General features: G+C 43.2%; 1 protein-coding gene across 1 annotated transcript in view; it reads left to right on the forward strand.

Moving 5' to 3' along the window:
- The window catches only part of PARM1 (prostate androgen-regulated mucin-like protein 1), a 34,151-nt gene extending 11,502 nt beyond the window's left edge, over positions 1-22,649 (forward strand). Inside the window, exons 2-4 of the mRNA XM_053264963.1 lie at positions 15,412-16,092; positions 19,403-19,481; positions 22,487-22,649. Coding sequence (XP_053120938.1) covers positions 15,412-16,092; positions 19,403-19,481; positions 22,487-22,571 — 845 coding nt within the window. The 3' untranslated portion in view covers positions 22,572-22,649. The remainder of the gene's footprint in view (positions 1-15,411; positions 16,093-19,402; positions 19,482-22,486) is intronic.
- The last annotated feature ends 1,368 nt before the right edge of the window (positions 22,650-24,017 follow it).

A 24,017-nucleotide genomic window follows, 5' to 3' on the forward strand; every position in this document is an offset into this window, starting at 1 on the left:
GAGGGCATTCCAGAATCAAGGGCCACAACTGAAAAGGCCCTGTCTCTAGTCCCTGCCAACCAAATCTCGGTCAATGATGGGTCACAAGCAAGGTCTGAAAGGAAGAGTCCTGGCAGATGCATACCGCCAGATGTGGTTCTACGGATAATCTGGCCCCAAGCTGTGTAAGGCTTTGAAAATCATAACCGGCATTTTGAATCTAGCCCGGAAGCCAACTGGAAACCGGTGCGGATGCCGTAGGTTAGGTGTAATACTTAAATGGCTAGCACCCACAGACACCCATGTGGTGGCATTCTGGACCAGCTGAAGCTCTGGACTACCTTCAGTGGTATACTAACTGCAGCTGGTAAAAGGCACTCTTGGACATGGCTGTCACCTGGCCTCCAGTGGGACAGCATTGAGTCCAGGAGGGCCACCAGTCTGCAAATTTGGTCTTTCAGGGGGAGTGAGATGCCATGGAAGAACAGGCTTACCTCACTACTCAGATTACTGGTCCTCCTGACCCAGAGCGACTCTGTCTTACCTGGATTAAGTTTCAGTTTGCTCCCATCCAGCAGATTGACCTTGTCACCTGTTCTCGTAATCTGGCTGTCTGTTCTGCTGTGCTGCTGTAGATCAGCTACCTGCCTGGTATCAACAGCTCTAAATGATAGGTTGGTCTGAGTGTCATCGGTAGTACTCTTTGAAGTAGAAAAATAATCTGCATTTAAAGTGAGGCATTTAATTATGGAAAACCAAAATCATTTATGAAAGACTCTTTTTAACCCTTTGTGTAATTAAATAAATGTCATGCTTTTAAAAAATACTTGAGATACTTGAGCATTATTTTTTAACCATTCAGTTGGCCAGATCTCTTTTGACTGGTCAGTTGTTCAACCCTTTTCTGGCATTTCAGAACAGTTATAGCATCCTGCTAGTTCAGATAGTTGCTGTTGCATCCAGATTTTGTGGTTGCTTGGGAACAGAAAGACTTTCCTGCTTGTTGCCATAATTTGAGGTATTTGTCCTTTCTTTTGTTATGGCAGCAGCTACTGTTCTTGTATATAGTAGCCTTGGCACCTAGGACCGACTTTCATCTAGACTTGAGAGAAGGCCTATTTGAGTCAAATTATCCAGCAGCTACCTCAGTTGTCACAAAATACTCCACAAGCTCATTTTAACTTTGTACTTTGCTACATAGTGCTGTGGATGGCAACAGGCTAGCATCTATGGCAATTTATCAGCTCTTTCCCTCAGAAAATATGTTGTGAATGTGCTGTTCTGATCTTGTCTTGCATTTGGTCTTTACACAGAAATGTTACAGATCCATAGCTATTTCATGTCAGTCTCTCAGCCTCTAGGAACATAGGAAACTGCCATATACTGAGTCAGACCATTGGTCTATCTAGCTCAGTATTGTCTTCACAGATTGGCAGCAGCTTCTCCAAGGCTGCAGGCAGGAATCTCTCTCAGCCCTATCTTGGAGAAGCCAGGGAGGGAACTTGAAACCTTCTGCTCTTCCTAGAGCGGCTTCATCCCCTGAGGGGAATATCTTGCAGTGCTCACACATCAAGTCTCGCATTCAGGTGCAACCAGGGCAGACCCTGCTTAGCTATGGGGACAAGTCATGCTTGCTTCCACAAGACTAGCTGTCCTCCTTCTACTTAGTATTTATTTATACCTGTGTGTGTATGTACAACTGAGGGGAGTACTACTTGTATCCTAAAGTGAGTTCCAGACAAGTTTAAATCGCAATAAAAATTGTGAGTGTTTAAGGTGCCACAAAACCTCTTTTGTGTTTCCCCCCCCCCTAGATAATCTAGTTATTTTGCAGAGTCCTATCTCTTTGCAATCCAAATGGGAGAAGAAGTCCCCTAAAATTTACAGTCACTACAGCAAGTGAAGTAACTGCAAATGCAACTCTAAACAAAGAGCATCTCCAAAAGTAAAATAGTACCAGTACAAGAACACAAGTTCTAGGGTGTCTTTCTTGCACTCTAATGCGTCAGGAAAACAAGGATGGAGCTATGCAGATAGGAGGTGACTTTTATTTTTAATGGACCCAGTTAAGGTCTACATAGGAAGTTGCTATATACTGAGTCAGACCATTGGTCTATCTAGCTCAGTATTGTCTTCACAGATTGGCAGCGGCTTCTCCAAGGCTGCAGGCAGGAATCTTTCTCAGCCCTATCTTGGAGAAGCCAGGCAGGGAACTTGAAACCTTCTGTTCTTCCCAAAGCAGCTCCATACCCTGAGGAGAAAATCTTGCAGTACTTCTAGTCTCCCATTGATATGCAACCAGTACAGACCCTGCTTAGCTAAGGGGAAAAGTCATGCTTGCTACCACAAGACCAGGTCTCCTCTCCTGTAGCAGATAGGCTACAGTTGGTAAGGTGGTTAGATGAACAACATAATCTCAATTTCCTCCAGGGGAAAAAAAACCTAGGATCATCCAGTTGCTGGTAGAGTGTGCGTACATGCATGCATGCACACACACACGATACAACCTCTCTTTTACTTCAAAATTTTGTGAGCTGCCCTGAGCAGTACCATATTGAAAGGGTGGGATACAAATATTTTAATTAAATAAAATCCACTTTTTTAATGATGGCATTCACTTATTCTCATAGGTCTTATTTCAGCAGGGCATGTAAACTAAGTTTGTGAAACTGAACTTGCATTCTTCCCTTGTCACCCTCTCCTCTCTCTCTTGCCTCCTGTCTCAAACATTAAATTATAAGCCTTCTGGGTAAAAGAGTCTTTTTACTCATGTTTTACTCTGTAATGGGCCATGCACACTGGTTTTGCCATCTAATGAGTAAAAAAAAAAACCCCTTGAACTGCTGAAATGAAAGCTTTGGTTTATTAATGCAACAGCAAAGAACAGAGAATGAGAATTACAAAAACTACCATCTTTAAAAACACTCTAAAGCACCATTTGAGATCATGTGGGAGGGATGCTGAATTTGTGCCCTATGTAGGGTTACCATCCTCTTTTTACAAGAATTGTGCCATGTAGGGCTGCATGCTGCTGAGCATTTTGAAAGAGGGATCTCAGAGCAAAGTACCCCTGGATGGGTGCGGAGTGACTTTGCTTATGAGGGTAATGCTTCTTTGCTTGGATGGACTGTTCAGTCTGGTGTTCCTATGACTCACTCTCATTCCTGCTCACTTAGAATGGCAATTTAGCTCCAAATAAGTGCCCTACAGAGAGACAGTAGGCAATCATTCAACTGAAGGGTTGAAGTTCAGACTTGGTCATGTTGGGCATCTGACTGATGAGCATGCACACACTCTCACCAGGTCAACACTATACAATGGTACCAGCCATCTGGTTATTAAGAGGTGGAGCTGACGGAACAACATAGGGTGTGTGTGTTTTCCATTCACAAGACAAAGCCCTCACAGCACATGTACGAGCACTACATAGCAAGTGCAGCCAGCTTCCCCATAAAACATTCTGGCTAGCTTCCACCTAGATTTGTGCCATGGGGCTAATGGTTTTTGTGTCCTTCATGCTTCTTCCTAAGCCTCGGTGTCCTTGTAAGATGCAAGTAATTACACTACATGGCCAGTAGGAGAAGTTTAATTGGAAAGGGAGTAGGCACTTGCTTTCTGGCAAGAGTTGCAGAGCAAGCGATAAAGTAAAGTGTGCCATCAAGTCGATGTCGATTCCTGGCGCCCACAGAGCCGAATGGTTTTCTTTGGTAGAATACAGGAGGGATTTACCATTGCCTCCTCCCATGCAGTATGAGGTGATGCCTTTCAGCATCTTCTTATATCGCTACTGCCCGATCTAGTACCAGAGGGGATTCAAACCAGCAACCTTCTGCTTGTTAGTCAAGCATTTCCCCGCTGTGCCATGGGGGTGTTCATGTGTGATTCTGACTACTTTAGACTTGGGAGCAAGGGGCCCTTGCTCTCAGTTGTTGCTGGGATCCCTAGAGGACATTAAAAAGAGAGAGAGAGATGGGTTGGAATATTTTACAGTATTTGACCACTGTCCCAATCCTTCCCTAAATTCATCTCGGATAAGACACTTTTTACACAGATAAGTGAATTCTACTATTTGTTCCTCTAGATCAGAGCAAACAGTGACAGTGTTATATTAGGACCAAAACCTGCCCCTGACATAAAATGAACCAGTCATCCTTGCAGGGTGGACAAAAACTTATTTTTTCTCCTCCCTTAAGTTCACTGCGGTATATTTGCTCCCGCTACCCGTCCACCACAATGGCAAGACAATAGCTGCTCAGATGTATGGACACACACATGCCCCATACATAAATGAGGTGCTGGTATTGTATACTATAAACACACAGCATTTAATTATTCTGAACTAATTCCTGTAAGAAATCCATTATTTTCAAAGCTTCGATTGCTACAGTTTACACCCTCCCCCCTTTTCTGGATAATGAAGTTGCTCAAATTACTGTGGGCTGCAATCGATGTTTAACTATTGAGACTTGTTTTGTTTATTTATTGCTTTTTCACTCAAGGGAATCTTGTTAAACTTCCAGGGTCTTGAGAGTGGAACATTTCTTTCAGAAAAGGGCAGGGGAATTCATCTGAGAAGAATCCAGTGCTGTAAACAATCTGTCTTAATGAGATCAGAGTTCATGCTGACATAAAAAGTTACAAAACAAGCCAGCAGCCTCATTATTTTCTTTTTTAAACCTAACTAGTGCCTTGTTGCTGTAGTGCACAGACATGTGACAGCAAGTCACAGGAACCAGAACCCTGATTGCTGGAAACATTTTTTTTAATTATTATTACAGTTCAACATCTAATAGAATTGCTTTTGAACCCAATTGTTGACCAGAAATGTCTGGCAGTGAAGGAAGTAGGAAGGCATTCAGCCAAATCTTTAATTTTTGAAGTCATCTTAAGTTCTTGCAGCCTTTCATGTGACAATACTCATTTCTTGAGTTGAGTTTAGATCAGCAGAGGCACAATTCCATCTCGAGTCCTTTATTTGGAATTCAGTTGCACTGGGAAGTTCTCCAGGCAAAGCCACAGTGAAAGGTGTGAGAGCTGTGCAAGAGTACTACTGTCGTCTGGCTCAATACTGTCCGGGGGGGGGGGAGGGATTTGGTTGAGAATGCCAAGATGGTAAAAAGTGTTCAGAAGCTTAATAAAATTAAACTCGATACAAATAGTCCAAGCACCTAGAGGATACTGCCACATGAGAGGATCTTGTGACACATTAAAGGTAAAGTGTGCTGTCGAGTCGGTGTCGACTCCTGGCGACCACAGAGCCATGTTGTTGTCTTTGGTAGAATACAGGAGGGGTTCACAATTGCCATCTCCCGCGCAGTATCCAATGATGCCTTTCAGCATCTTCCTCTATCGCTGCTGCCTGTTATCGGTGTTTCCCATAGTCTGGGAAACATACCAGCGGGGATTTGAACTGGCAACTTCTGGCTTGCTAGTCAAGTCATTTCCCTGCTGCACCATTAGGAGGCTGCTTGTCACACATTACACTGCAGTAAATCTGGGTTTGCTGCCACATAGAGGCTATTCTCATGACCCACAGAAACTGGGCTAAGAGAGCCCAGCCCCGTTTCTGTGGCTGCAGTGGGAGCCACACGGATCCTGGCAGCAAGCCCATGTGATTTCCCCCCTTCCCAAACGAGGTCCGTGGAGTGTGCACTCTCCTAACCACATTTACCTGATCATGTGTCACTGTGACAACTCACAAGGAGATCCACAGCAGAGAGGCAACAAGCAGCCTCCCGGCATTGGGGGGCTCCTCAGAATGCCCCGTGCACTTGCACAGGCATTCTGGGACTTCCAGGAGGCCCTCGAATCCCCACCACCCCAACCGGGTCCATGACAGAGCTGGTAATCATGTGGGCAGCTGATCTGGCTGCCCAGGACTAGCTGCCTGATCGTCTGTGGGGAGAGTGGGTCAAGCCCACTCTCCCCACGAAACCCCTTACAGCTCTCCGCACTGCTTGTGTGGAGAGCCTCATTGTGTATTTGACCATAAGCTCTATCAGTCCTGTGTCTCTGACACATTGTATATGTTTCCAGACACATGGACACCTAAAAATGTAACGTGTAAATTGGCTCTTAGTGATGCCATCAGTACTAAGGAAGGTCTCCAATACTTGAAACTACAGTTCAGTACATCCCCTGCTACCTGAGCAAGGGGGCACCTTTTTAAAGTGGTGATTCTCTTTATTTAGCAGGGGGAGAGCAACTGGCCCTATCCTTCCCCAGCACAGAATTCCTCCAGCAGCTGTTCCTGGTGTCTATGTCATGTTTCTTTTTTCCCCTTATCTTTTCAGATAGTGAGCCCTTTGGGGACAGGGAGCCATATCTATCTATTTATCTATCTATCGTGTGTGTGTGTGTGTGTGTGTGTGTGTGTGTGTGAACTGCTTTGGAAACTTTAGTTGAAAACTGGTATATAAATATTTGTTGTATTGTACATTCCGCATGACAGTCTTAATAGCAATAAATGTCCTTTCTTGAGGAAGAAAATCTATTTTCCCAGTGATAAAATATTGCTCTCTGAATAGTGGGAAATTGTGATCTCCTACAAGAAAACACTATCTTGAAGGGAAATGTCTAAATTCTGTGTAGCAAATACTTTAAAACAAAACAAAACACAGCTCTGTAGAAGCATCCTATATTAGAACTACCAACCCTCATGTTTACCTGAACTTCCAGTTTACATTATGTTACTGGAAGTAATGTAAGAATTTTATTTGGAAATACCCATCTATTCCTAGCTCAAGCTGTTTGCTTGGTTTTTTCCTCAGCTCATACTTGCCTCTTAAATCATCTGCTTTTGAGCTGGTTTCACTGCTCACCCTTTCTTGATTTTTTTTTTTTTAACCAAGACGTTTCTGACAAAGAGTTACTAAACTGTTGCCAAGCTCCTGTCTGAATCTTGCCACCATGCCGGAGAAAATCTGCTTTCAAAATTTCAGCAATTTTAAAAGGAATACAATGATTTCAGCCAGAGTGTGTGATGGCGCATTATATATATATATATATATATATATATATATATATATATATATATATATATATATATACATACACACACACACCCGTAACTCACCTTTTTAAAAAGGCAGACCTCTGTTAAAAAAAACACACAGAAGAAAACAGCTTTGCACAGTACCACATAGAAAAGCAGCATAAGTGAGTCATGCATCCTTTTTTGTGCTTAACTTTAGTATCTTGCCACATCAAACTAAAAGCTGAATTCTCCAACCTGTATAAATTATGCAAAATGAGCAATTTTGTGTTGCTTCTCTTGCTTTGCATAATTTATTCTGCAGTGTTTGCTGTTTTGCACAATTCATTCTTTTCCTACTGGAGGGTAGGAAGTAAAGAGCTCACTTCCTGACTGTTGGAGGTTCTATACAGCAATTCTTCTGATGTCTGAAATGTATCAGGTGTTGTCCATACATTTTTCAAGCACATGTCTGTGGCCACATAAGGGCTAGAAACTTGCTTTTGTTAAATAAAAGTGCAAGGAAGATGAATTGTCTGGCCAATACCAGATTCTGCAACTCTTCTGAACTCCCACACAAATGTGGCATTCATGCAACTGTGACGGGGAGGTCATGGTCCTAGTCATACAGTTAAACTGTGGTTATGCCAGAAAACAGTCTGCCATTTAAATTTAATAATTGTGATGGAAACATGGTACTAAACAGGTCATATCCTATTGCACCCAAAGCCAGGCTTGCATGTGGATTTATCAGTTGCCCTGTCACAGTTCTTAGTGACAGAAAGCAGAGACGACTAAACTCAATAAAGCAGGCCTGGCAATGAAGCTTATTAATATGACGATGGGATGTCGTCTCTCAAACAGCTGCCCAGACCTGTGGAACTGAAGGCAGTGATTTACGCCAGACTGACAGAAACGCGTGACTCCAAGTACAGGCAATCCAATTACTTCAGGAGAATACAAGCTCCTCTGTCACAAACAAATACTTCTTGAACCCCTCCTTTCTTTCTTTCCCTCCCTGTAGAATAGTGTGTGCTCTGAAGACTTTATAATTCAGTATAACAGCTCTTGGGCAAAGTCCTCAAGCTGCAGTCTAGAATGTTCCAGCATCCTTTGCCTTACAGCCCGGGGCACAAGAGAGTTTGGATTTTAGCCTCTTCCTTACTGAAGTGATAAACCTGTGTCTGGGCTGTACCATTTCAGACTGTAGGTGTGGGTTTATGTAAGGGAATGTTCCTCAATACCAAAGAAGAATTCCTTGCAAATAGAAATCAAGCATGTCAAGGAGAAGGCTAGCCTAGAATACTTCTATGTGATTGCTGGTTTCCCATGTATAAAGAATATTGTTGTTTTGCATGAAGTAGAATGGGTCGAATTAGGCATGGGAGAGCCTGATCTGAACTCTACTTATACTCTTTTCTCATGTAAATCAACCCCTCAAGCTGCCACTCCACAGGAAAAAAGATACAACAGCAGACACAAAGATAATAGTGGGGGGAGGGGGAATCTGACTTTTATCAGGTTTAGAGCCTCTATTGCAAACACTATCTGGTTGTAGTGTATGAAGAATAGCATGCCTGCTCAAACTGGATCATCATCTCAAACAAGAAACCAAATGCAATAAACAAGGTTTTGCTACAAGCTTGAATAACTAAAACCACTGGGGCTGTCACCATATTTCTGTGAAATGCTGATAAGCAGAGCTCAGATTAATTAGGCCTTAGCGAAATAAACTACTTTTATCTGTACATTTTCACTCTGGGGGAGAGTCTCTTTTTAGGAAATGCCAGCTTTTATCTAACCGTAACCATTTAACTAAAGCAGCTTTAACACCCTTTTCCTGATCAAGTGAAGGACTACACCCAGATGGGCTTCTCGGTCAAATGAATTTGCATATGGGAAGAGAATGGCAAACTCACCAGTTTGCCTTTTTCTTTCCCTCCGCCTTTACAATAGGGATTGGCAGATGGAGGCTCCTGGGACACATGTGACACCCTGAAGAGGCCCAGCTCTCCCCCTGCCCCTACCTACAGACCCACCTGTTGCCAACCCAGATGCAAGAGAGATGCAGCAACAGGACTTGCTGCCGGTCTTTAGAGGATGGGTAGAACCGAACCATTCTCACCTGCAGAACTAGTTGCTGACCTTGGTCTTTATAAGGAACAGGTTATTACAGCTATTTGTAATATAGTTAAATTCTGCTTCCTGGCATGCTGTTGCACAGTGCTGTGTGATGCAAGTTGTATCGTGTAAGCCCAGTTTTTTATTAACTCTGTGCATCACTTTGACCTGTGTTGAAAAGAGCATGTTAAGCATAGTCTTAAGTAAATGTCCCCACAAAGAGGGGAGAAACTGTCATAATAAACTCCCTTACAGCAAGAACCCTGAAAGTCAGAGGAAAACCAGAGGCCCTTAAAACAGCTAGTAAAACTGGAACCCTAGAATTCTAAAATATGCAATTGTAAAGCATGTATTGTGTTTGTCATCTTACTTTTCAGCCCACCAGAGTTTTAGCACAGCTCACTATAGAACTATAACAACATACATGATATGTTGCCCTAAAACTCCTGTCAGTAAAACTGACAACAGAGATCCAAATGAGCACTACCTTTTCTCCCTTAACAGAGCTTCAGAATACTGCATGCAGGTTTGATTTAGGAATAACTTGACGTGGAGATTACCGTAGATGTTCAAGCCACAAGGCAAAACATTAAACTTTGTGGTTCTCGAGGCAGATGCATGTTGCTGCAGAGTTTGTGTCAAGCCATTTATCTGCTGGAAACAAGTTTGAAGCACATGCTATTTCTACCTGCTATCCTGCATGCTTTAAAAAAAATTAAAATGTAAAGGTAGTTTTTTTTCCAAGCTGCTGTCCATTTAATTGTTAGTCTGCTCTAGGTCTATCAGTAACCAAACAATATGCAGAATTGGGGCTGGGTGATTAATTATTAATGATTTTAATGCAAAAATAATAAGTCAGGGTCAAGAAATCACTCCAACTATATACAACAAACAAACATTTTCTCTATCAAAAAATTAGATCATCTTCAAATCAATCAATCAGAATGGAGGTGGGGGACTCCAACTAATTCCCCATCTCTATTCATTCATTCATTCATTCATTCATTCATTCATTCGATTCATATACCGCCCTTCCAATGTGGCTCAGGGCGGTTTACCACAAGGTAAATCACAAGCAAAGTAGACCTCCCTTGTTTATACAATTAAGATGACACATGAACATCACTATCTGGATTTGTCTATCTCTTCACTATCTTGAGCTGTTCCCAAAAATACTTTCTTTTCTTCATGAGTACAGAATCCATTGTGTTTCCCTTTACAGAAAATATTCAGTTAGGGATGAAGACAGGCGTAACGTTTTAAGATCACTGGAGCCTGCCTGAATGTACCCTCACTGTATTGAATGAAAACATACATTCCTCTGTTGTAGGGTGAGTTCTGAGAAACTAGTTCTACAAGAAACTCTCTCAAGAATTCTGAGAAATTAGTTCTGCAGTGGCAGGTGTTTCTGTGATCTGAAGCCTGGATCACCCCAGGTTGCCAGTCATGGAAGAGCCTGCTATCACAGTTATGGAACTTCCTTCTTCACACAAACCCTGCCATTGCTGTGTGCAGTGCTAGGAGGGAGGTATGTGATGTGCTGTGGCAGGAGGTTCCGTACCAGCAAGTCAGATGCTAGTTCAGCTGACCTCCCCACATCGTGCTTCAGATAGGCTGACCTCTTCTAAAAATATTTTATTTATGGCATATTCTACACAATGTTTAGCTGTAGATACAGTCATACTTAAAATCCACAGAAACAGTTGTAAAACTACTCCAGCAATTGGAGAAGGGATATATGTTGGTGATGTCAAGGATGTGCCAATATGTTGGCAGTGTACCAGAAAGCGGGGGGGGGGGTGTGGACTCAGGTTTGTGGCTGGGTCCGAATGCAGACCAAACCGCAGCTGCATGGACTGGTCCGACTCAGACCAACCGTGAACTGGTCCAGTGATTTGAGGGGGGCGGCGAGCGGTACCTTTAGAAGTAAAGGTGCTGTTACCATAGCTCCAGGCAGCTTCCTGCTGCAGCGGTGCTCCCCCCAGCAGCCCACAGCAGGTTCGCAATTCAATCCGCGTTCAGACCCAACCACGAACTTTGGTCCGCGCACACCCCTAATTCTGACTACTTTGGGCACTTGTAAGCATGATGAGTGGCGTTCTTCTGAACACCTGAAGAGGACTAAGTTTTCCGTGTGGTTCCATTTGACCTGGAAAAAGCCAACTGTGGTGGATGCCTATTGGCACATCCTTTACATCACCAACATATAACCCTTCTCCAATTGCTGGTATAGTTTTGCAGCTGTCTCTGTGGATGTTAAGTGTGAATGTATGTACAGCTAAATATACTACAGAATATGCCACAAATGTTTTTAAAAGTGGTCAACCTATTTGAAGCATGATGTGGGGAGGTCAACTGAACTAGCATTTGACTTGCTGGTACAGAAGTTTAGATGTTGCCATAGGTGACATGCTATGACTACTATTAAAATATTATATCCATCTTCACTTTTAAATGTAACACCTCACCTGTTGCTAATATACTTGATGCTTAGATATAATTAACTTTAAACATTTGATTTCTCAAAGTATTTCTGATTATACCTGCATTGGATAATAGTTCTTAATTTATCAATTTCCCCATACAATCCACTAGCATGAATTTCTTCAATTCATCTTCAGCTAGAGATATTTACAGTAGGAGAGTATCTTACAGAAAGTTGCCACTGTGAAGTCACCTGGTCCATTTATTCTGAGCCTTATTTGGTTATGTTAAAATGTTAATGCAGTTTAACATAATGCAACAATGGAGCAAATTGTCGTGATAAATATATCCTACCAAGTCCCTCAGTACTTGCTATTCGGAAGCATTCGCCGTTGTCATTAAGGAGAACAACAAAAGGTTAGAACTTCTTCATCTGGTGTTCATGAGCATGTAGTCCTAGCACAAAATCAACAATAACCTTAAAGGTGTGTAACAATAACTTTATAGGTGTGCTTTCACAGGGACAAAAGAAGTTGTCCTTACCTGTGTATATTATTAACTCCACTCGCCAGCCCTGCAAACTCAGACTACAGTTCATACTGGAATTCACTGTCATTTCTATCAATTATCAGGCTTCGAAACAAAGTACTTAATGTCAGAATCTGTTGTTCTGTACAAAAGCAGCAGCTGTCTGTGCATATGTGATACACTTGATGCCATCCAGGTCCAATGAGAATTTTATTAAAATATTTGTATGAGTAGCTTGCCTAATATAGTTTGCTATATTTGATTTCTATGTCCATGGCTGAAAATTGGTGTAAAAATGGATGAGGAGAAATGCTTACTAGGGAAGTAAATATTTGGATCAGACAGACACAACATTTATAGAGCAGTGCAGAGAGGTGGTTGGAAGTACTCACAAAATTCTATCCAAACATCCTTTTGTTCTCTCCCAGGGCAAACTCTGAACAAAAAAAGGCTCTTCAGCTTTTGGGGGTATTTCAGTTTGAGGAAAAGCCAGCTATGGGTGACACCAACTGACTAGCACAACTTCCCTTCCAATCCCCCGGGGTAGTTTTGCTCCTGTTTTTACATTGTTTGCTGATTTTATTAATAGGGTGAAGGATGAACATATCAACAGATAAGCACATGTGCTGCTTTTACTAATATTATTTGTTAAGGCAGATAGTCTGCCTAAAGCGTGAGGGCAAGACTGACAGTGAAGCTAGCATTCAACTCACTGGTATGTAGTTGCATGGGACAAGTTGCAAAGTTAGGCTGAAGTCAGGCTCACATCCTGGGTGAAAAGCCTGCGGTGCCCATTACATCTGCCTTCACCCTTTGAAAAGAAAAGCTTATTGGGCTTGGTTGCACTGCATGTACAGCTACTCGGACTGCTGACACCAAATGACAGAACTGTGAAACAGCTTTATGTAATTTTGATAGGTAGATTTTAAGTAGGATTCTGGGTACTTTGCTGAAAAGAAGAAAAAGGAAATTCTTCAAGAAAAGTTGAATTCTGCAATCTGCAGAAATTATTAATATTTGCAGTTTTTTTCATGGTGTACTCTGTTTCTGCTAGAAGTTGAATTCTGTGGGCTTTTGGCAAAATGCACACAGCCTTGATATTAAGTAATCCCTTATTGATGTCCCCTCTAGGGTTTCATGGGGCAAGTTTTCATCACATTTAAGAAGGTGGTTCTCTGATTGTTGGGTTGTCACTTTGCCTCTGAAGAAACAGATACTTGAAGGGGGCAGGAAGTTCTGGATGGGAAGAGGATTTTCTTTTAATACTAGTACAGGAGAACCTTGCCATTCCTGGATCCAATATCCATGGTATCATGTTTCCGTGGCTGGGTAATTGATACCTGACCTCGCCATTCATGAAAAATGGTCCAAAAAAGGATTAATTCCCCAGGTTCAGGATGGCCAGAAATGACCTCCAAGGTCATTCCCAGCTGCCATTTTGAGCATAGGAGCCATTTTGTGGCTCATTTGTCTCACATATACACCATGGTTTTTCCATGGGGAAAAGCCAGATTGGGGACTTTTGAAGGGCATTGCTAGACACCTGGAGACCCACAGAGCACAGTAGAGCACTGGAGTTTTCACTATTTAAGGCCCGTTTTCACCATTTTCCACAGTTTCCAGAGCCTCCAGGAACCCAACACCCCCCCCAAGTCGCATTGATTCAATGCCTCAGTATGCACGGTTCTGTTATCTGTAGTTGTAGCAGAGAATGGAACCCCCATGGATACTGGGGTCCACCTGTATCCTTGTATACACAGCAGCAGCCTGTATACAGGATTCTGTACTCGCCTGACAAAGAGATTGCTACCCATGAGTTGGGGGATTGTAAGGTAGAATAAGTCTTAAAAGCCATTTTTGGAAGGGTGGTATATAAATCAAATAAATAAATAAGAGAGCGCCTGAATTCCAGAAGTTTGAGAAACATTGTGGTCAAGGTGGAAATTGAACGTGCTAAACCTTTTACGGTAAAAAGGTAGAAGCACACCATAATATGAAGGAAGTCAATGTGATAAACTGAAAACCATTGAGACTGTTGTTTTCACTGACTCTGTTGCATTATTTGCAGATCTTTGCTGATCGAGAATCAGAAATGAACCACACACACACACACAAAAACCCATCACCAGTTCAGAATAAGGATCCAGCTGATTTCCACTTGACTACACTTATGTTGATCACCAGTATAAATATGAATATTTGCCCAGTATTCAGCTATTTGTGCATTCCAGCTAATCACAATACCTGTTCTTCAGTATAGTACCTTCTTTTGGGGGAGATCTAGATGTATTTTGAAAGCATTTGTTAGTGGGCACAAAGACAGATTATTCAAAGTAGTGAGATGACGCAAACATTGCAGAATCCATGGTAGATACATTGCATTTCTCTAAGATCCCTTTTATGGAGGATCAGTGTCAGGAGTGGAAAGTCAGCTGCACTTTCACCACAGCAGTGCCCCCAAATGCAGCACTTTAATTTTCCATGGGAGTGAAAGGCAACTGTGCTTCTGTTTGTTTGTTTGTTTGTTTGTTTGTTTGTTTGTTTAAAAGCTTTTTATTCTGTTTTCCCTCTAGAATAGCCTTCAAGATAACTTACAACTTTAGTTATAATATTGTAAAGTAATAATAACTAGTTAAGAGACTAAAAACTGCAAATAAACAGCAGTATAAGATACTAATAAAAACAATCTCAAGCAATTTATATTAATTGGTGTTAAAAACTCGGGCAAAGAACAGACTTGGCCTGTTATCCAGAAGACAGTAGTGATGGTGCAAAATTAATTTGCTTGGAGACGCAATTCCACAACCAAGGCTCTATCACAGAAAAGCTCCTCTATTTGGTAGCCACCTGCCTAACCTCCAAGGGCAGGGCCACCCAGGGAAAGGCCTCAGTTCTTCACTTATATAGGAAAAAGGGGAGCACTCGAGTATACCACTGGGACAGGAAACTAAACCTGCTTCCTTCCTGTTTCAGTCATGGGTTTGAAGAACCCATGCACAGCTGCTAGCGGGGCCATCCAAATTCTTTCTGGGGCAACCATGTGGCACCCTTTCTCCCCTGCTACCGCTACAGACACCCGGCAGCACCTCTCCTTCCCTGATGGAGCAGCCACCACACATGTGCGAAAGCCTGCTGAGTGGTCCATATGACTGTACAGAACCACTCAAATGGCCACCACACATAATGGCAGCCAGCTGAGTGGCGGGGGCAGGGCAGCGTGGCCCAGGCTGTCAGGGAGGCCACTGGGGGAACACGGGCCACCTATGCGCGCCATGCCACACCGTGGATAGCTAAAGTGGTCTTGGTCATGCTAAAGTGTGGCAGAATTTTGGCAACAGGCTTCGATGGACAGTAACCTAATAATATATGTATATTTGCCTGTGCAGGATTGAATTTCTACTCTGCCTCTTCAACTAGTACATTTGCTCCATCAAAGATAGTTACCTCAGGAAGAACAGGACCTGATAATCAAACTACTGCACCAAATGACAGCACTTCGGTGAGCTCTATACCAATATCTACAGCAACAGTCACTTTTTCCACACCTACAGAACAGAGTTATAATACCACAAATTCTACAGCAACCACCCCCATGGTGGAGACTTTGATTCCAACCACCCTATCAAGAACATTACACATAAGTATTTCAACAGTCAACCCATCACCACAGTCAAGCACTGGATTACAAAGCACAGAGCACACCACATCTGTGACATCAGTCACCAGTCTGACAGCAAGTACCATTCACCATTCAGAAACCCCAACAATCACCTCTACACCTAATACAATAGCATCATCCACCATTAGTCCTAATATTACTTCACCTAATACTACTAACCTTAGCCCTGCTAGCACCACCCAGTTACTAAGTGCAGAAACATCAACGGTCATTTTAACCACAACCAAAGAAGTCCCTACTGAAAAGACAACTGGAGAAACTATTCCAGCATCTACCGTCCCGGACCAGACATCTTCACAAGTGATTTCAGCAAATAAAGCCACCACCGACAGCACCGCATCCTCTTCAGGGGTGACCATGCAAGAGGTTCGGCGTGCTTTGAGTTCAGGTGAGCAAGCTGGCTTAATGTTTTGAAAAGCAATTACTCTGTTGGCATGGGACAGCATTACAAATTATATTTTGCTTTTAAAATAATCACAGTGAGACAAGCCAGACTCTCTCTCTCTCTCTCTCTCTCTCTCTCTCTCTCTCACACACACACACACACACACACACACACACACACACACACACACACACACACGGCACACCTAAGAACAATTTGAGCTATTTCCCTATGTTAGGAGCATGGGAAGCTGCCTTATACCAAATCAGAACAGTGATCCCACTAGCTCAGTATTGTCTACACTGACTGGCAGCAGCTCTCCAAGGTTTCAGGGAGGAGTCTTTCCAAGCCCTGCCTGGAGAAGCGACACCTTCTGCATGCAAAGGAGGTGCTCTACTACTGAGCTACAGCCCCATCCCCTAAGGCAGGGGTTTCCAACCTTGGGTCCCTGGATGTTGAACTACAACTCCCATCATTCCCAGCCACAATGGCCACTACAAGGAATTCCAAGATGGCTGTACCTGTCGAGAGGCTTTCATTATGCCTTTACATCACAGTATTGGTTCCATTACAGACCAATGGAATAAGAATATGAGCTAAATAGCTACTTCACTTCTGATATTTTCACACATGCCACTGAAAGTTCTCTTTGCATTTTCAGCATGGACTACATATTATTATTTAATATGGTTATGTAATAAAATACTTAGTATGCCCACAGCTTGTTTCAGGTGTACAAAGCTCTTCATGTAACCGGTTCCCATGATTCACACTGACCCTCCACTCTGAGGCCAGGTTGGGGGGCCCTTTAGGAGATAGTTTTGGGACACTCTGGCAGCTGCAGAAGGAGAGGTTGATCACTGAATATTGGCCTTTCTCCCCATCTTGTGCAGTGGAAGATCCTAGTAATCGCCACCCCTCCTCCCACCACTCAATGGAAAATCCTGGTGTGGCAGTGGAGAGTTAATTTGGATGTCAGCCTTTGAGGTGATTCAAACGACCAAAAACGTTGGGGCTGGGGGAAAGGCACGATCATTCCTACCTTCCCCTACACGACCACAGTGGTCCTCCAGCCTTGTCACTCGCCCGCCCACACGATTGCCACTGTGGTGAGCGGCGTAGTGATCTGAAGGCTGGGGAAATGTAGCCCAGCCTCCAGGAATCCCACAATCCTGCAAGAATCCTGCTCGCACATTGCATTGGGGGAATGCTGGCAGCCAGGACGCTCCGTTGTCCCAGTTCTGTGGTTGAGCTGGCTGCTGGCAGCCCACTCACCCACACGGCTGGGTTGTGGGGTAGAAGCACTTGCATGTCCACGTACCTCACTTTTGGCCCGGGTTAAGAACCCGGGCTACCTAGCAAGGCAGTGCCAGGATCAGTTCTGATCCCAGCACTCCACATGACCAGCTCTACCTAGGTAGGGCTGGTCATGTGAATGGCCCCATTGTCTAGCAATAAGTTATTAAGAGCATTTGCTCTGCAAGTATATAAAGTGAAGTGGGTGTGTTATAATTTATTCTTTATACAGAAAGGAGTGTGCAGGAGAGAACAAAGCCACCTTACTTTGCATACATTCCATAACTTTAATCAATTTTCTCCTTGCCTGACTCACTTCCAGTTTGTATTTATTTATTTATTTTTATTTAACATATTTTTATACCGCCCAAAATGGTATAATGGGAAAAGATGCTAAGAAACCGTGGAATGCAGTGAGCAGAGGTAGGAGAGAGGCAGCTATTGCTGTCCTTTCTGTATAAAGAGTGTAGTCCTCACCACTGTTTCCTCTAAGGTGTGTGCACTCATGTTTTCTGATGTCCGCTCAGTTCATTTTAGATCCCGCTCAAGTTGAATCAGGAAGGCCCCACTCTGAATGCAGGTGCACACACAGTGCCTTGATACTGCCACCCAGAACAAAACTCATTCCACACAGAGATGGAAAAAATTAGAGGGACCACTGGTCCTCACCCCTATTTTATGTGCGCATGGTGTAAACATGTGTTTAACATATGCATTTGCCCCACACACCAACCTTGACCCTCAGTGAGATACTGTCAGCTCCCACTTACAAGCTGATATCTGGATTTTCAGAAAATATTTATTTATTCATTCAATTTGTACACTGTCCTTCCTAAAATGGCTCAGGAAACAAGGAACCATCTTGCTTCTTCTAATCTACTTTTGGTGCCTTCTTGAAAGCAGCTCTCTTGCAAATAGTCTTGGTTATATTCAATTCCTACACCTTTACTGCTGGAATGAATGTTATTTGATGCAGGTTTAGCAGTACAAGAATCATAGTGGCTGACATTCTGCTCAGAGTGATGTGGTAGGAGCTTGCACAACGCTGCACAAGAGCACTCTTGTGCTAATACATAAAATTGCACTTGTGTGATGATGCTTCCATTTTTTTCCAATTGTAAGTATTAGTGCAAGATTGCTCTGCCTAACAGTGCAGAAACACTCGCAGCAATGTGGACAGTTCAGAACTGCCTTCAGTACTCTGCACAGAATGTCAGTATTATTATTTTTTCAACTCTCTATGCACAGTATTTGGGAAATAGTATTTCTCTCTTTGCTGGTTTTAGCATCTCACAATTTTTAATGGGGTCTTATGTGTATTTCATATAGCAAGAACCCCTGTGTGTCCCTGCAAAATGGGTCAGTTTGGATTCTCAAGAATCAATGGTCCACAAGTTACGTGGGTTTAGAAGGGCAGATCAAGAGCCAAGCCCTTACAAAGAGCCAGTAAACAAGTTGTGCTCGTGGCTTGCCTCTTGGTGCATTGTGCAGGGAGGGGGATAAAGATGTGATTTTTGCTTCTCTCCCCTCCCTGCAAGAGCCCCCTGAGGGCTATGTAGTAGTATTTTGTGGCAATGTTTGTTTCAACTTTGTTTTCTTAATCTGGTATTTCTGAAGAATTGTGACCAAAATAAAGTATTAAAGGGAACATTTATGTAGATTTTCCTATATAAGAATTGTAGGACTTGTGTTTCCTGGTTGCATTATTTGGAGGGATTAATTCATAACTCTGGTTTGCATAAATTTAGCACTTGATTTAAGACCTTTAATTGCTCTTTGGGGGAAGTGCTGGCTACTTCCCAGTGTTCCGTTATCACTGGGCTTCGACAGGGCTCCCTTTCCCTTAAAGGAGCTCCAACAGTGCTGGGGAAAACACAGCATTGACAGGGGGATGTGCAGAGTATTAAGCTTTGGCCAAAGTGTCGCAAAGGCCTAGTAAAACACAACTGGAAAGTTGAAGATGAAGTTGCTACTATCTAAGTGTTCAATCTGTGTTTGTATCCTCTTTCCTTTGCAGGAAGCATTGCAGCTATTACTATCACAGTGATTGCTGTGGTTCTGTTGGTGTTTGGCATAGCCGCATTCCTGAAGATTAGGTAAGAACTGGTGCTCTTTCATTTAAAGGCGACCCTGTCGTTCCTTGGGATGAGGTGAACTTCTCAGCTCCTACAGTTACAATTACTTGGTCACCTCATTCCCTGGGTAGCCTATACACTTTATTTTACTCAGTCCAGCCACAATCTCATGCCAGGAGACTTGCACTCTCCCATCAATTCAAACCTGTGAAAGTTTCTCAGATGCAAATGGGCCATGCAACAGCAGTGCTGGCTGGCTGCAAGAGGCTGGAAAAATGGGTAACACCGCATGCCTCTGAATCCAGGAAAACGGAGGGCAGTGTAGACATAAGGACTTTTCAGGGGTCACCCCTCCTACATTTGGTGTATAAAAGTAAAGTGTGCCATTGAGTCAGTGTCGACTCCTGGCAACCACAGAGCCATGTGGTTGTCTTTGGTAGAATAGGGAAGGGGTTTACCATCGCCATCACCTGTGCAGTATGAGATGATGCCTTTCAGCATCTTCCTCTATCACTACTGTTCAATATAGTGTTTCCCATAGTCTGAGAAACATACCAGCGGGGATTTGAACTGGCAACCTCTGGCTTGCTAGACAAGCATTTCCCTGCTGCGCCACTTACATGAGGAGTAATTGGGGCTGTACCCACTGGCCATGAACCATAGTGGCTGCACATTTGGCAGCTGAAGAACCTTTTATTTCTTTGGTACATTTATAAACCGCCCCATACAGCGGGAAAGTAACTTGCCTAGGGAGCAAGAGGTTTCTGGTTCGAATCCCCACTGGTATGTTTCCCAGACTATGGGAAACACTTATTTTTACTAAAATTTAAGCATTTTATTTTAAATCCTTCTCTCTTTGTCTCCTTTTTCCCTCTGGACCCTATGCACTCTTCTTTTTCAGCACCATTCCAGGTCTCTCTGAACTGCTCGTTAATTCTCCTTCCTCCATGATATAGTGTTCTCTCCCTCTCCCTACACCACCACTGGGCTGCATTCCTGTCTTTTATCACTCCCTTTTCTGTTTTTCCACCCCTGGGTCTCTACATAGCATCTCTGTTACATCTTCTCTTTCTTCCTGTGCCCATAGTGCGTTGTTCTATTTCTGCACCCCCATAATCCTCGCTCTCCTCTATCTGCACTCCCTTCTCTCCATTTCCCCTCTTTTTCCTTTAGTTAGGAAGATGCTGAAAGGCATCATCTCATTCTGCATGGGAGATGGCAATGGTAAACCCCTCCTGTATTCTACCAAAGACAACCACGGGGCTCTGTGGTCACCAGGAGTCGACACTGACTCGATGGCACAACTTTATCTTTACCATACAAAAAAGTCCCTGGGCACTTCACAATATAAATACCATTAAAACATTAACATAATTAAAACAATTTAAAATACAATAAAAACCTGTAAAACCAAAGCTTTAAAACTATAAACTGAAAGCCTGAACAAACAGATATGTTTTTAGATCCTTCTCTAAAACATTCAGGGAAGGGGAAACTCTAATTTTGTTAGGAAGCATGTTCCAGAGTCCTAGGGCAACTTTTGTGATGCAGGCATTCTCTCCCCCACTCCCACTCCCAACTTCTGATGAGCTTGGGAAAGCCTTAGATCTTCCCACAAAGAGATAGGTCCCATAAACAGTGGAGTGTTTGGAATTTCCCCAGGGCCACAAATAGCTATCAGGGGGCTGCAGTTGGCCTGAGGGCCTTAAGTTGTGTAGGCCTGCTTTTGACTCCATATTTCATTTCATATCATTTCATTTATTTATTTAAATACTCATCTCTATCTGCTCTTTCAACATCTGTAGGACTCAGTGGGACTTGTGCAGGGGAACTTTGCAGTAGATTTTGCCTTGTGACAGTTCTTGCCACTAAAAACTGAAATGTCTTAAATGTCACCTGGATTGATTTGGTGAAAGAAAGTACTTGCAAAGTGCTTAATCCACTTTAGTTTTTTAATTTTGATATGTTAATTGTGTGTCACTTTGGATGCTTAATCTTTTTTTATCTACCACTTTAATTATTTTTTCTAGAGTGCCTACAGTAACTAGGCAATGTGCATAAAGCTAAATAAAAACACAGGCCCTGCCCTTGGGCTTATAATCCAAAGTACACAGATAATTTAGACACACAAGGAAAGGGGAGTGGTGGGGGGAAGGTAGAGAAGGAAAATGAACTTTGACAGTACTAAAATGAAGAGATGCATTTTTAATGGGAATTTAAATCCAGCTGGGGCCAGACTAATGCTCTTGCTGGGGAGAGTGCAACTCTCGGTCCTCTGGCCATTGGCCGAAGCCAGATCACTTCACCTCTGTAGCCAGAGGGCAATTTACGAGTTCTTTTGTGCAGGGAAGGGGAAGTGAGCTCCCTCCACCTTTTGGTGTAATGGCTGGGCTGGGCTGGGCTGGCCCTCTTCCTGTAAATCAGGGATTATCAAACTTGGGTCCTCAGGTGTTATTGGACTTCAACTCCCATAATCCCCAGCCTCAGTGGCCTTTGGTTGGGGATTATGGGAGTTGAAGTCCAATAACACCTGAGGACCCAAGTTTGAGAATCCCTGCTGTAAATCATTCCCAAAACTAAGATGAACATAGTGCAAGAACTGTGGTTAAGGAGTTACTTGTTGGTTATGTGTTGATTTCACAAGGTAACATGTCATTTTCCAAGCACTGTTGGATGTTAGATCAGCCTGGAAATGTGTTTAATAGAAGTGCAGGCCTGCAGGGACAGAGAGAGGCAACAGGTACCAAAGGCATTTCCTCCAGCATTATGCTACTTCAGTGGTGTGGTGGCCATGTTCTAGGGCTCTCGCACCATTCTGTGCACAGTAAATAGCAGGGCCTAATGAACCTGGCCAGCCCATCTGACAACATGCCCCAGAATCCTCTGGGATGTGCTGAAGCTTCTCAGCACTCAAGTCACTCTGGAAGGGATTCCCTGAAAGCCCATTTTGAAAACTACTAGAATAAGTGCAAAAGGCTGGGTAATAAGCCATCCAAAATAAGCTTCCATTTGTTTTTTGTCCTCAGACATTCTTCATACGGAAGACTCTTAGATGATCACGACTATGGATCCTGGGGAAACTACAACAACCCTCTATACGATGACTCTTAATGGAAAAACCTTATTTGAGCCAAAAACTATTGTATTTATGAAGCACTTCTTTCAGTAAAAGTGCCATTGTCTAATATCCATCTACGTACAACTCCCGTGTTGTTGCTGCTCCTGCCATTTATTTTGATCAACAATTCTGGTTTCAATACAGGCCAAAACCCACCAAGTGAAACAGACCAAAGTGAAGCTTACAGCAACAAGAGCAGGCAAGAGTTGGTATTTGTAGCCACAGGCATATTAACTTCGAATCTTACTTTATATACACTCAGATTTCTGCAGGAGGAGGAAAATCCGTGGAAAGATTTATATCAGTACTGCTAGCCATTCAGTTCCCAGCATGTCTGTTTATAGGGGAAGCTAAATGCCTCTAAATACCAGTGGCAGGAGATAGATAGATACTTTATTTACGACCAGTGGCAGGGGAGCAACAGCAGGAGAGCAGGCATGCTCTCAGCTCTTGCATGGTGGGCTCCCCAAAAGCATCTGGTGGGCCACTGTGGGAAACAGGATGCTGGACTAGATAGGCCTTGAGCCTGATCCAGCTGGGCTGTTCTTATGTTCATATACTATAACTGGAGATCTGTCATGAATAATGTGACTTCCTCTCATCAGTTAACAAACATTGCTGGTAGAAATTGCTCAGGAGGGCTCAGCAGATTAATGCCCGATCTTGGCTCATGCTCAGTTTGCCTTTCCCAGGTTGTCTCCTTGGGAGAGTGTTCTAATTAAAGTTCAACAGAAAGTTGGAACAACCTGCTTCCTGCACTGCAGTTCTTGTTACGTGTATTTTATTAAGCATCTTCTTTTAACTTATTAGAGTGGAATTACACTTGTCACAGATGCCACAAGGACAATCCTGTACCAGTCCCCCCCCCCGCCCTTCTGCAGCATCTAATCTCTGTCTTGCTGCCATTATTCTTGGGAGATTTCTCCCTCCCAGTAACAGCCAAAGATCTGAAGCCAGGACAGGAAAGTGTGCACTATAATAGTGGAAGGACATGTGGTAAAGAAGCTGACTGAATGTGGAAGAGGAGCGCAGCTCAGCCCAGTGCTGCTATTTGTGGCTGCAGCATAGCCCTATCTTTTATGTAACATATATTTCTCTCCTAAGATGCAAGAAGAGATTGACAAAGCCTTGTTATATTGGAGTCCCTGCACCAAAAAGGGGAGGAGAGCTGGTCTTGGGGTAGCAAGCATGAATTGTCTCCTTTGCTAAGCAGGGTCTTCCCTGGTTTGCATTTGTATGGAGGACTTACATGTGTGAGCACTGCAAGATTTCTCCTAAGAGAATGGGCCCACTTCTGCTTGCACACAGAAGGTTCCAAGTTCCCTCGCTGGCATCTCCAAGAAAGGGCTGACAGAGACTCCTGCCTGCAACCTTGGAGAAGCCGCTGCCAGTCCGTAGACAATACTGAGCTTGATGGACCTATGGTATGACTCAGAATA

Source organism: Hemicordylus capensis, chromosome 6 (genome assembly GCF_027244095.1).
Source record: "Hemicordylus capensis ecotype Gifberg chromosome 6, rHemCap1.1.pri, whole genome shotgun sequence".
NCBI lineage: Eukaryota > Metazoa > Chordata > Lepidosauria > Squamata > Cordylidae > Hemicordylus > Hemicordylus capensis.